Source organism: Hypanus sabinus, chromosome 1 (genome assembly GCF_030144855.1).
Source record: "Hypanus sabinus isolate sHypSab1 chromosome 1, sHypSab1.hap1, whole genome shotgun sequence".
Taxonomy (NCBI): domain Eukaryota; kingdom Metazoa; phylum Chordata; class Chondrichthyes; order Myliobatiformes; family Dasyatidae; genus Hypanus; species Hypanus sabinus.
Window position 1 is genome coordinate 7,925,918 of NC_082706.1, and position 14,315 is coordinate 7,940,232.

At 45.5% G+C, this 14,315-nt stretch overlaps 1 protein-coding gene across 8 annotated transcripts in view; it reads right to left on the bottom strand.

Moving 5' to 3' along the window:
• LOC132391026 (BTB/POZ domain-containing protein KCTD9) overlaps window positions 1–10,337 on the bottom strand; it is a 62,754-nt gene extending 52,417 nt beyond the window's left edge. For 7 of the 8 annotated variants that reach the window (XM_059963666.1, XM_059963676.1, XM_059963655.1 and 4 more), the window contains exons 1-3: window positions 10,172–10,337; window positions 2,883–3,004; window positions 1,431–1,474 (exon numbers count right to left, since the gene is read on the bottom strand). In XM_059963666.1, the coding sequence (XP_059819649.1) occupies window positions 1,431–1,474; window positions 2,883–3,004; window positions 10,172–10,219 (214 nt within the window). In that variant the 5' untranslated portion in view covers window positions 10,220–10,337. Of the gene's footprint in view, window positions 1–1,430; window positions 1,475–2,882; window positions 3,005–4,639; window positions 4,797–10,171 lie in introns of all 8 variants that reach the window. The other variant, XM_059963725.1, reaches the window with a different exon arrangement.
• Window positions 10,338–14,315: the final 3,978 nt, after the last annotated feature.

A 14,315-nucleotide genomic window follows, 5' to 3' on the forward strand; every position in this document is an offset into this window, starting at 1 on the left:
TTTGGGGCATTCAGCGGCTGTGAGATGTATTGTGCAAGTCCGTGCTGTTCTTTTTTAATGGTTGCAGAACTGGAAGAGCAAACAAAAGGTATTGAACCCTCATTTGCAACTGGAGAAACAACTTCAATAAATCTGCTGAAGGGTGGAATGATATTTGGAAGACAATGCTAAAAGCTGTTACCCAGCGGTAAGAATACCACTGATCGTCTCAAGTCCACCAGGCAAGAGACAACCTCGACAAGCTGAATTCCATGATATCTGGTACAAGGCCATGAGGGCGACACAGTAGAACAGCAATTAATGTAATGCTTTTCCAGCATCAGCGACCCAGGTTCAATTCCTTTCCTGTCTGCAAGGAGTCTGTACTTTCTTCTTGTGACCATATGGGTTTCCTCGCACAATCCAAAGATGTATGTGCTAGTAGATTAATTGGTTAGATCAGGGGTCGGCAACGTTTACCACTGAAAGAGCCAATATGGACCCATTTCCCACAGAAAAGAAAACACTGGGAGCCACAAAACCCATTTGACATTTAAAATGAAATAACACTGCATACAACGGTTTTTTTTTTGCCTTTATGCGATGTATAAACAAACTATAATGTGTTGCATTTGTGAAATTGATGAACTCCTGCAGAGAAAACGAAATTACATTTCTGCATGCAACAAAAACATTTTGAACTCCGAAAAAAAGACGTTGGGTTGAAGGTTACTCCATAGGTAGCCTACCTTGGATCGAAGAATTAAAAGAAAGCGCGCAATGGCGGGTGTCAGGCATTGGCAGTGGTGATGTATATTAATAGCGATAAAAAACACGTTGTAGCGGTGTAGCGCTACACGCAGCGCTAAAATAAAGACACTGCAGTCAATGGTAACTTTATTCGAACTAAACAGCCTTGATTTAAAGCCTCCCTCAACCCATCCCCGTGGGCCCAGATGCTCCAAAAGACACGTACTCACAAACCCCCGTAGGCTATCTCCCTTAGCCGGAACGGTGGCTAATTGTGAGCCGGTTCGGATGTGCCAGGAAATGGGGTCTCCACAACATTTTCAAATTGTACAAGATCACCATAATCTTCAAATTTCGAATTACATTTCAAAAACTAACAAACTACGGGGAGCTGCAGCACAGAGATCAAAGAGACGCATGCGGCTCCGGAGCCGCGGGCTGCCGACCCTTGGGTTAGATGGTTTAACTGGCCGTGTGGGCTCATTGAGCCGGAAGGGCCTGTTACCGTACTGCTAACAAAATAAAGTTAAAAATTAACATGGTACCTAGAAGTTGGCAAAAAAAATGCCCAGAATAAAGACAACCCCCTCCCCAAGAAATCAATCATCAAATTCTTAGAATTTAATTCACGGTATGACTAGGTATCAATTTATTGTAACTGTTCACTGCTCAGTAGAATGTATCAATTCAGTTCCACTTACCTATAAATGGCTCCCCTTCAGACACATACAATACATCGTCATCTCTGATCAAAGAGGAGAAATAGATTAGCAGCACAGCGACTGACAGCTGTAAGACACTGTTAAACAACTTAGTTCACCTTAAGTACTAGGCCAGATATTTAACCCCATTCCCCTGCCTTCTTCTCATAACATTTGAAGCTGTAAGACGGTAAGACACAGGAGCAGAATTATGCTAGTTTCTGGAATATAGTGTAGGGAAGTACATGGTATTGAACTTCGGCAGAAGGAATAAATGTGTGGACTATTTTTTAAAAGGGGAGAAAATTTAAATACTCAGAGGTAATAAGGAAGGCAAATGTAATGATAACATTCATTTTGAGAGGCTGAATATAAAAGCAAGGATGTAATGCTGAGGTCTTATAAGGCGTTAGTCAGATCACACTTGGAGTATTGAGAGCAGTTTTGGGCCCCTTATCTAAAAAGGTCCAGAAGAGGTTCTCAAGAATTACCACAGGAATGAACATATGTCGAGTTAACATACGAAGAGCATTTGATGGCTCTGGGCCTCTACTACTGCAGTTTAGAAGAATGAGGGGAGGATCTCACTGAAACCTACTGAATATCGAAAGACCTAGATAGAATGGATGCGGAGAGGATGTTTCCTATAGTGGGGGAGTCTAGGACCAGAGGGCCAAGCTCAGAATTGAAGAACATCCATCTAGAATAGAGATGAGAAAAAATTTCTATAGCCAGAGGGGTGGTGAATCTGTGGAATTCACTGCCACAGATGGCAATGACAAGTCAAGTCATCAGGTATATATTTAAGGCAGAGGTTGATAGGTTCTTGATTAATCAGGGCATCAAAGGTTATGGGGCTTTGGAGAGAAGGCTTACAGGTTAAGACAATAACAATATAAAGTGCAAAAGCTACGAGAAAAGCACAATTCAGGTAAAGGATAAAGTGCAAGATCATTAATGAGATAGATTGTGAGATTAAGAGTCCATCTTATCGTGCAAAAGGTCCATTCAGGAGTCTGATAACAGTTTCCTTGAGACTGGTGGTACGTGCTTTCAAGCTTTTGTAACTTCTGCCCGATAGGAAAAAGAAGAGTGTTGGTGGGGGGGGGGGCTGGGGTCTTTGATTGTGCTGGCTGTTTTACTGAGGCAGTGAGAGGGGTAGGTAGACAGAGTCCATGGTTTCTGTGACACACTGAGCTGTGTCTCCAACTTTCTTGTGGTCATGTGTGAGCTGTTGCCATACCAAGCCATGATACAGCCACACGGAATGCTTTCTACGGTGCATCGGTAAGGGTTGACAGGAACATGCCAAATTTCTGTCTCCTCCTGAGGAAGCAGAGGCGTTGGTGAGCTTTCTTGGCTATGGTGTTCATTGTAGTCGGACTCTCATTGGCAACTGCTAGGGCAAACTAAAAGAGAACTCTCTTTGGACACAAAGCAATATTGGTTCACCTGATCAGTGCAATATCGTCTATGAGACCACCCTTCCCGTTGTAGAGGTGGGCTGCCTTAATACTCAGCTTGCTACTGGCAACAGACAGCAGGTCAGACAGAGCGCCGTACACAGCAACAACCTGCAAGACAAAAGAAAGGGAAGACTTGTCAAAAAAGAATTCTCCTGTTTGCTCTCAAAGGCACTTCAGCCTATACAATGGGTCAACTGTTTCTACACTGAGGATCTGCATTCCGAACACATCACTCATACCGAAAGAGGAATTTAGAGGTTTCCAGCAAAATCTGATACTTGAAAAGCTATTCAAAAGTAGTGACCCAAACCAGAATGCTCATGAATTGAAGCAAAAGATAAAGAACTTGCACTTGCTTAAAAACACCCAAGGCTCTCTACTGACAGTTAATTACTTTCAACGACTAGTCTCAAGTGAAAAGGAGACAAGTGGAGCTGCCAATTTGCTCACAGTAATCAGCTTCCAACTTGATCAGCGTTGTTTTCAGTTGTGGCTGCGGGAGGGGGGCAAAAATAATTGCCTGACTGATCTTTTACATTAGCACCTCATGAAGTCAGCAGGATTTCACACTCATCATTTCTGAAATGGCTGCTTTGAAGCAGTCAGCAAACTCCCGAGGAGAACAGGTCACAGTTGGCACTGTGGCAGTGTATGTTCAGTAATCTGCCTTAGTTGGATCAAAACAAAAGAAAAAAACACTCCAGAGTCTAAGATAATTTGCCAATAATTAGCAGATAATTGACGACATTCTTCCACTGCAATTAACTAGCTTGTGACCAACAGCTAGAAAGGCAGAACCCCAACGAGGTTTATACTGGTGAAGGCTCCAAACTGGGAGTCTTGGGGGGGGGGGGGGGGTAGAGAGCAATGAACTGAATGTAGGTACCTGGGACCCTCAATGGGAGGCTCCAAATTACTGTGATATCACAGAATAGCCAGTTTTTTGGCAACAGGAAGGAAGTTTGAACAATTGTTAGTTACATCTAACAATTACAGGCACAGGACTCTTTATCACTTCAAGGGAATTTCAACTCAAAGATATGGGGTATCAAAAAAGCAAAGTTGGATTAGGTACCATGGGCATCTATGGAATTCTCTGCCCAATGAAGCAGTGGAGGCTGCCTTAGTAAATATATTTAAACAAGTTTGGATAGCTTTTTGCATAGTAGGGGAATTAAGGTTTATGGGGGGAAAGGTGGAGATGAGTCCATGGCCAGATCGGCCATGATCTTATTGAATGGCGGGGCAGGCTCGACGGGTCAAATGGCCGACTCCTGCTCCTATTTCTTATGTTCTTATGTTGTAGAGTCCATGAAAGTGAGCCCATCAGTTGTAGAACCAGTTGAGAATTGAGGTGAGTGAAATTATCCACACAGGTTCAGGAGCCTGATGGTTGGAGGGTAACAAGTGTTGCTGAACCTGGTGGTGTGGCACCCAAGGCTCCTGTACTTCCTGTCTGATGGCAGCAGGGAAACGTGAGGATAGAACTCAGCACTGAGCTGTTTCAGATGCCAAACAGCAGCCAGAGCTGCTGATGCAAAGGCATATCCCCTTTCCCACTGACTAAAATGGAAACCACAGCCCAGTTACTAACTCTCACTTCTCACCATTTATACCTTGTCTTAACCACAGAGAATACAGCACAGAAACAGGCCCTTCTGCCCATCAGTTCAAACTGATCATCAACTATCCATTTACATTATTCCCATTCTTCAAAGTTCAAAGTAAATTTATCAAACTTACTTAGAGCAAGACCTTCGTCTTGTTAAAATTCTTTTCCTCCAGTTTTATTTCAATGGCTTCTTTCACCAGGCAGTTCCAAAAGCCATTGGCGTGGCACAGTAGCTTTGTGCCGAAGTCAATCCTATGGCCATTGTGAAGGTCTCACTCCAAGTAAGAACTGGAATTCGATTGTAAACAAGGTGAGAGAGCAGAAACCTGACTGGATGAGGACTAATCAATCAGGACAGATGAACAGGCGTATAAATACCACCAGGCTGGACATGCTGTGGCATCATCCCTGATGGCAGAGTTTGTCATCGAAACGTCAGTTAAAATTGATACATGCTCGAGATGAGTTTATTCGAAGTGCAATAGAGTTTATGAAAAACAATAAACAACAAAGACTGACAATCAACCAATGTGCAAAAGACAAATAATTAAATAAGTAATTCTGAGAAACTCACTTGAAAGTGAGTCTGCAGGTTGTGGAATCAATTCAGAGCTGAGATGAGTGAAGTTATCCACGAGTTCAGAAGCCTGATGGTTGAGGGGTAATAACTGCTCCTGAACCTGGTGGTGTGGGGCCTGATGTTTGAGGGGTAATAACTGTTCCTGAACCTGGTGGTGTGGGACCTGATGGTTGAGGGGTAATAACTGCTCCTGAACCTGGTGGTGTGGGACCTGATGGTTGAGGGGTAATAACTGTTCCTGAACCTGGTGGTGTGGGACCTGATGGTTGAGGGGTAATAACTGTTCCTGAACCTGGTGGTGTGGGACCTGATGGTTGAGGGGTAATAACTGTTCCTGAACCTGGTGGCGCAGGATGTGGCTCCTGCCCAATGGTAGTAATGAGATGAGAGCACGAGCTGGATGGTGGGAGCCCATGATGATGGACACTGCGTTCTTGTGGCAGCACTCCTTACACAGGTGCTCGCTGTGATGTCCTGAGCTGTGTCCACCACTTTATGTAGATTTAATTTTTGTTATATATTCTTCCCACACTCCTAACATCTCTGCCCGGATTCCACAAACCCTTCACCCTTGGCACTAAGTCCTTTGACCCCAGCTTTGCATTCTGCCCCTGACACAGCGATACATCCTTTGCCTCGGTCAGCAGAGTAACTCTTCCTCGCAGACAGCTGTGCTACTGCTTCTACCCCTGGTCCTCCAGTTCCTCCACCATTGCTTCTGCTGTGAGCATGTCACTCGCCACACCAGTGACACGGAGGTCGAGTATAGTGCGGGAAAACCCACCGATTTAAAAAAAACAAGTAACAGGGAGGACCGATGCATCACTTCAACAAACAAAACCTTAACACCAACATAAACTATTCTAACCCCCAGGCAGTTAATCTGATCAACATTCTAGTTGGCCTCCCCACCTCCCATTACCTCAGTGAAATGCAAACACTTTAAACTACTTTTTATGTTCTTTACATAGTAAATACATGATTGTATCTATGCACATCTTATTCCATATCCATACTTTAACTTCTATTTTTTAATATAATTCTTTATTCATACATGTTTGTTGTTGTGTGTCATGTTAAAACTCCACAGCAAATTCCCAATACAATACGGCAAATAAAGTATTGACCCAATATTAGGGGAATTTAGGAGACTTAGACAGGCACATGGATGATAGAAAAATAGAGAGCTATTTATTGATTATTTAAGAGATACAGTGTGGACAGACTCATCCAGCCCACCGATCGTGCAGCCCAACAACCCACCAATTTTAACCTCTAGTCTAATCACAGCACAATTTACAATGACCAATTAGTGTACTGACTGGATTGTCTTTGGACTGTGGGAGGAAACCGGAGCACCCAGAGGAAACCCACACACAAATGGTTCAACTTAGTATCAGAGAACATAGGCAGTACACAACCTGAAATTCTTACTCTTCACAGACATCCATGAAGCAAGACACCCCAAAGAATGAATGATCGTAACTTCAGAACACGGAAGCCCCCCCCCCCGACAAGCAGCAGCAGAAGAACCAACCCCAGCCCCCCCCACCACCATGCAAGCAACAGCAAAAGCCCCCCAAAAAGACCTTGCCCTGGAGTCCATAACCCGGCACCTCTGTATCTCAGATAAGCTCTCTCCCACCAGCGAGGGAGTGGGAGATCACTCTTGCAACAAGGGCGGAGACCAGCAGCTCGCTGTTCTGCTATTACAGTCTTTCTATGTACAAGCTTTCTTACAGAGGACGTTGGAACTGATCCCCGAACTCTGACGCCATGAGCTGGAACAACATCGTGCTAATCGCTACACTGCCTTTTCACTATGTAGGAGGGAAGGGCGAGATCATCAGGTGGGTTAAGAGGACGGTACAACATCGTGGGCCAACAAGCCTGTACTGTGCTGTAATGTTGTGTGATGGAGGGGAATTATCAACATTTAAACCAGCCCAAGTGTCGCAATATAGTCTGTTCAGACCACGCCTGAGTGTTACATACAGTTTGCACACCCTGAACTAACAAAGGATATGCACTCATTCCTTAATGCAAATGTTTAATCAGCTACCACCCTCTGCCTTCGATGGGCAAGCTAATTCTGATTCCACTTGGCCAAATTTCCCTGGATCCCACGCATTCTGACTTTGACAGTAACTTTATTATCAAAGTACACATGTCACCATACATAACCCTGAGATTCAGTTACTTGTGGGCATTCACAATAGAATCAATGAGACCGCATCCAACATGACAAACAACCAGTGTGCAAAAGACAGCAAGCTGTGCAAATCCAACAATAAATGATAAATAAATAAGCAATATTGTATTTTCTTCCTGGTGTCAGCAGCAAGAAGACAGTATGGCCTGGATGGTGGGGCCTTGACAATGAATGCTGCTTTCCTGCGACAGCGCTCCATACAGATGTGCTCAACGGTGGGGAGGGCTTCATCCATGATGGACTGCGTCGTATCCACTACTTCTTGTAGGATTTTCCATTCAAGGGCACCGGCACTTCCATACGAGGCCGTAAAACAACCTGTCAATGTACTCTCCATCACACACCTATAGAACTTTGTCAAAGTTTTAGATGTCATGCCAGATCTTCACAAATATCTAAAGTAGAGACGCTGTCATGCTTTCTTCGCAATGACATTTATGTGCTGGACCGAGGAGAGATCCTTTGAATGAGCCCACCATGGGGAACCTTGCTGAACAGCTTACTGAAATCCAAATACACCACACCCACCCCTCCATCTTCATCAATCTGCCTCGTCACCTGCTCGAAAAATTCAGCCAGGTTTGTGAAGCACAACCTGCCCGGGCAAAGACCTGGGATGCAACCCACAATTACTCGATTTGAGGATGACCTAAAACTTATCAACAGCCAAAAGGATAGTGATCGGTTGCACTGGAATTTCAACAGATGAAGCTCAACATAAACACAAGAAATTCTGCAGACGTAGGCGATCCAGAGCACCACACACAAAATGCCAGAGGATCTCAGCAGGCCAGGCAGCATCTATGGAAATGAATAAACAGTCGACGTTTCAGACCGAGACCCTTCCTCAAGGCTGAGAAGGATGGGGGAAGGCACCACAGTAAAAAGGTGGGGGAAGAGGGGAAGGAGGACAGCTAGGTGATAGGTGAAGCCAGGTGTGTAGGAAAGATAAAGGGCTGGAGAGGAAGTAATCTGATAGGAGAATGGACCATAGGAGAAAGGGAAGGAGGAGGGGACCCAGGAGAAAGAGGAGGAGGAGGGGACCCCGGGAAGATGATAGGCCGGTGAGAAGAGGTAAGCAGCGAGAGTGGGGAATAGGAGGGGAAGAAAATAATATTTTTACTGGAAGGAGAAATCCATATTCACGCCATCTGGTTGGAAACTACCCAGATAGAATATAAGACCTGTCCACCCTGAGTGTGGACTCATCTTGGCACACCTTTAACCTCCCGCTTCAGCGGTCTGAGGTTTCCGCCTGTTTCAGGCAGGCTTCAATGATACTGGTGCAAAGAAGAAAGTTGCAACGTGCCTCACTGACGATTGTGCAGTAGCACTTACACCCACTGTGCTGAAGTGCTTTGAGAGGCTGGTTAAGAAACAAATCAACTCCTGCCTGAGGAGCAACTTAAATCCACTCCAATTTGCCTACCAAAGCAACAGGTCATCAGCAGATGCCAATTCATTAGCTCTTCACTCAACCCTGGGACATTTGGATAGCAAAGATGCAAACATCAACTACAGTTCGGCACTTAATACCGTCATCCCCTCATAACTAATCAACACGCTTCAAGATTTTGGCCTCATTACCTCCTTATACAACTGGATCCTCAATTTCCTCACTTGCAGACCCCGGTCAGTTTGGATTGGTAACATCTCCTCCATCAGCACAGGTGCATCACAAGTCTTTGTGCTTAGCACTCTGCTCTACTCACTTTACACTTATGACTGTGTGGCTAAGCACAGCGCCGGTGCTATACTGAGGTTTGTTGACGACACCACTATCGTGGGCCGAATCGAAGTTCGTGATGAATCAGCACGTAGGAGGGAGATTGAAATTCTGGCTGAGTGACGCCACAACAACCACCTCTCTCTCAATGTCAACAAGACTAAAGAGCTGATTATTGACTTCAGGAGGAAAGCAGAGGTCCATGAGGAACTCCACATAGGGGATCAGAGGTGGAGAGGGCTAGCAACTTCAAATTCCTGGTGTTATCGTTTCAGAAGATCTGTCCTGGGCCCAGCATGTAAATGTCATTATAAATAAGGCATGACAGCGCCTCTACTCTCTGAGAAGCTTGTGAATATTCTGCATGACATCTAAACCTCTGACAAACTTCTGTAGATACGTGGTGGAGATTATACTGACAGTTTGCATCACAGCCTGATATGGAAACACTTCTGCCCATGAATGGAAAATCCTATTAAAAGTAGCGGATCCGGCCCAGTCCATCACGGGTAAAGCCCTTCCTCATCACTGAGCACATCCACGTGGAGCATTGGTGCAGGAAAGCAGCCTCCCACATCAGGAACCCCCATCCCCCAGGTCATGCTCGCTGCTGCCATCGGGAAGAAAGTACAGGAATCTAGAAACCCACATCAGCAGATTCAGAAACAGTTGTTACCCCTCAACCATCAAAGTCTTGAACCAGAGCAGATAATTTCACTCACCCCATCACTGAACTGTTCCCACAACCTATGGATATTTTCAAGGGCTCTCCATCTCATGTTTTCGATATTTATTGCCTATTTATTTATTATTGTTTCTTTCTGTATGTATTTGCACAGGTTGTCGTCTTTTGCACGTTATTTGTCCGTACTGGGTGTGGTTTTTCATTGATTCTATTACGTCTCATTGTATTTACAGTGAACGCCCGTAATAAAATGCATCTAGGGAAGTACATAGTGACATATATGTACTTTGATAATAAATTTAGTTTGAAGCCCCTCGTCCCCTCAATTCCTCCCCTCTACTCCACCTCCTTTCCCTTCTTTATCCCTCCACCCCCACAGCACCCCTCGTCCCCTCCACCTTCTCGACCCTATCCATCCCCCTTCCCGCACTCGTCCCCTCCACCCTGCCCCTTGCACTACCTTGCCGTGTCGATGGTTCCCGTTAACGAACAACGTCACCCGCCGCATCGCCACCGCCGCCGAACAAACCACCGATACGCTCACCGGAACCGGAAATCACGGACGGGAGCCGACACCTGACAGGAGCCAATCAGAACACGAGTTCGAGAGCTCGACAAGCGTGCCCGCCAATCGGAGGAAGGAGAGATGCGGAGGACGAATATCGCGGTGGACCACTGGGAGCGGGTACGTCCTTTAAAATGTTCCTGATGCAAAACAGGAAGCGAATGAGAATTATTCCCGTGTTTCGTTACTGTCAATTCCCGTCAGGTTACCGCTGTAACGGAGCCGCCTTCTCTACAAAGCAACTCCGGTGCCGCCTTGATTACCGGAGGCAAGGGGAAGGAGTTTTATCCGCCCCGTAATGTTTTGTTTCCCCATTGTAATTGGTCCGGCTTCCATTGATGGAGAGTTTATGCCCTCCGCCTGATCACGTTGGCGGGTCGAGCTGAGCCCCTAGCGGTCGGGAAGTCATATTGCACGCTGCACTAAAACCCCCAGCGGCCGGGAGGAGGTACTGCAAGCCCACTCTGCACAGCCCCTGCCGGCCGGAGGTCATACTGCCCCTGCACTGCCCTCACCGGCCAGGAGGTAGCACTGCAAGCCCACTCTGCACAGCCCCTACCGGCCGGAGGTCATACTGCCCCTGCACTGCCCTCACCGGCCAGGAGGTGGCACAGCTAATGCACTCCGCACCGCCCCCTGCTGGCCAGGGGCAGGGCGAAAATCTGACCAAGTACTGAAGACCTCCGTCTAGAAACCCCTCTATGTCGCTTTCATTGACTTGACCAAGGCATTCGACCTTGTCAGCAGGGATGGGGTCTTTCAGATCTCCTCAAGATCGGCCGTCCCCAGAAACCCCAAAGTATCACCAAGTCATTCCATGACAACACGAGGGCTACTGTTCAGTACGATGGCAGCTCATCGGACCCCTTCGCTATTCCTAGTGGAGTCAAACAAGGGCGCGTGTTGGCCCCAACATTATTCAGCATCTTCTTCTCACTGCTATTGAAGCACACATTTGAGACGTCGACAGAAGGCATCTACATGCACACCAGGCCTGATGGGCAGCTGTTCAACCCTGCGCGCCTGAGAGCAAGAACAAAGGTGCGAAAGATCTTAATACGTGACATGCTCTTTGCCAATGATGCTGCTATAATCTCACACACCAAACAGCAACTACAAACTCTCATGGACTGCTTCTCTGGGGCATGCAAACACTTTGGGCTTACCATCAGCCTAATGTGGGTGGGTGGGGGGGTGGCAGAGCTCCTTGATGAAACCCACGTGCTCACGGGGAAAACATACACACCCCTAACAGGCTACATTTGGCGTTCATTTTGGCCATTGGGTGTTCCTTTAACATTTAACTGTTACGCTATTGTGCCCTGCTATAAAGTTATTGAATGTTTCCCTAGTTCAATAGACTCCTGACTTCACAATCTACCTTGCACCTTGTTGTCCACCTGCACTGCCCTTTCTTTGTATCTGTAACTCTTTATTTTGCATTCTTCTTGTTGTCGCTTTAAGTATTAATGTGACAAAATGATCTGTGTAGTTGGAGTGCAACACGGAGATTTTCCCCTTACCTTGCTGCATGTGACAATACTATATGCAGTTTACAGTCTTGGGTTGAGCTGTTCTCTGATCTTTCGTCACCAGGTGAGGAGACATTGTCAGTGCACTGTTGAGTAAGGTGAGTCCTCCCGGTGCTTGGCCTTCATATACCTTCCAATCATTTTCGAAACTCAACTGTGATGCGGGGAGGAAATCTCATCGCTGATTGGCTACGTGACAAACTTTGTGCGTTGCGGTCTGGAATTTTGCCCGCGGCCTCTCATAAGTAGGGTACAGGTCTGCTAGTTTGTTCAGGGAACCGTTCACAGCAAACTAGATTACTCGGAATTCTTTTGCATGCCATGTGTTCACCTATGGCATGACTTTCGCTGATGCCCAGTCGAAGTTGTCAAATTTGCCCCATCTTAACTGCATTTTACGTTGTGGGCGTCCTAACCAGTTGCATTTTCACCTAGTATGAGAGCAGTCAAGCATCGGACAAGAAGATTCTACAAAAGACTGTGAGAATAGCAGAGTCTGTCTGCCATCTATTGGGGACATTTATCAGGAGCACAGCATATGCAGGGCCCTTAGTATTATTAAGGATCCCACCCATCCATCCAGCATCCTCTTTGACTTTCTGCCATCAGGCAGGAGACTCTGATGCATAAAAACAATATTGGTCAGGATGGGTAACAGCTTTTCCCCCCTAGGCCATTAGGCTTTTGAACCCCCTACTACACTGCATTCGAAGTGTCACTGAATAATTTGTACTGTATCCCACAATATTTAATATATGCATTTTAACCATATAACAATCACAGCACGGAAACAGGCCATCTCGGCCCTCCTAGTCCGTGCCGAACTCTTAATCTCACCTAGTCCCACCTACCCGCACTCAGCCCATAACCCTCCACTCCTTTCCTGTCCATATACCTATCCAATTTTACCTTAAATGACACAACTGAACTGGCCTCTACTACTTCTACAGGAAGCTCATTACACACAGCTATCACTCTTTGAGTAAAGAAATACCCCCTCGTGTTTCCCTTAAACTTCTGCCCCCTAACTCTCAAATCATGTCCTCTAGTTTGAATCTCCCCTACTCTCAATGGAAACAGCCTGTTCACGTCAACTCTATCTATCCCTCTCAAAATTTTAAATACCTCGATCAAATCCCCCCTCAACCTTCTACGCTCCAATGAATAGAGACCTAACTTGTTCAACCTTTCTCTGTAACTTAAGTGCTGAAACCCAGGTAACAACCTAGTAAATATTTATGCATAATTCATTTGCAGATTTAATTCTTACTTTCAAAGTTATGTGTTAGTGTACTATGCTGCTTTACACACTGGTTTGGAGAAACATTGTCTCATTTGACAGTATACATGTATATAGTTAAATGACAGTAAACTTGACTTGACTCGACTCTCAATCTTTGAAGGTACAATCTTCTTTAAGAGAAATGAGCTCCCTCAAACTGTTGTCTCTTGTTATGTTTCTGATTACTCTTACTAAACTTCCTGCTGCCTTTGTTCCAATGTTAGCCCGCTCAGGAGTGAGGGAGGTCAGCTGGACGAGTGGTATCGCAACAGCAATCTTGCACTCATCGTCAGAATGACAAAGATTTGACTGGGGAATGCACAAGGTGCTGGAGGAACTCAGCAGGCCAGGCAGCATCTATGGAACAGTACAGTTGACAATTCAGACCATTGATCCTGATGAAGGGTCTTGGCCCAAAATGTCAACTGTACTCTTTTCCCCAGATGCTGCCTGGCCTGCTGAGTTCCTGTGGCATTTTGTATGTGTTGTTTGGATGTCTAGCACCTGCAGATTTTCTCTTGTGTGGAATTGATTGTGGACTTCAGGAAGGAAATTCAGGAGAACTCACATCAATCCTTATTGAGGGATCAGAAGTGGAAAAGCTGATCAGTTTCAAGTTCCTGATGATCCCTCCTGGGCCCAACAAACTGATACAGTTACGAATTCGGGCAATAGTTCAACAGTGGCTGACAAGGGAAGTCAAAGCTAATGTAAAAGCAAAAGAGAGGGCATACAACAAAGCAAAAATTCGTGGTAAGTCAGAGGATTGGGAACCTTTTAAAACCCTACAGAGAGCAACTAAAAGAATCATTAGGAGGGAAGAGATGAAATATGAAAGCAAGCTGGCAAACAATATCAAAGTGGACTGTAAGAGCTTTTTCAAGAACGTAAAAAATAGAAGAGAGATGAGAGTGGATATAGGACCACTAGAAACTGAGGCCGGAGAAATAATAATAGGGGAAACGGAGATGGGAGAAGAACTAAATGAGTATTTTGATTCAGTCTTCACTGTGGAAGACACTAGCAGTGTATCAGTGCAGTTACTATTACAAGCAAGAATGTGCTCAAAAATCTGAAAGAACTAAGGGTACATAAGTCACTCAAGGCAGATGAACTGCACCCTAGGTGGCGTTAGAGATTGTAGTGGCGTTAGAAATGATCTTTCAAAAATCATTGGACTCTAGCATGGTGCCAGAGGACTGGAAAATTGCAAATATCACTCCAC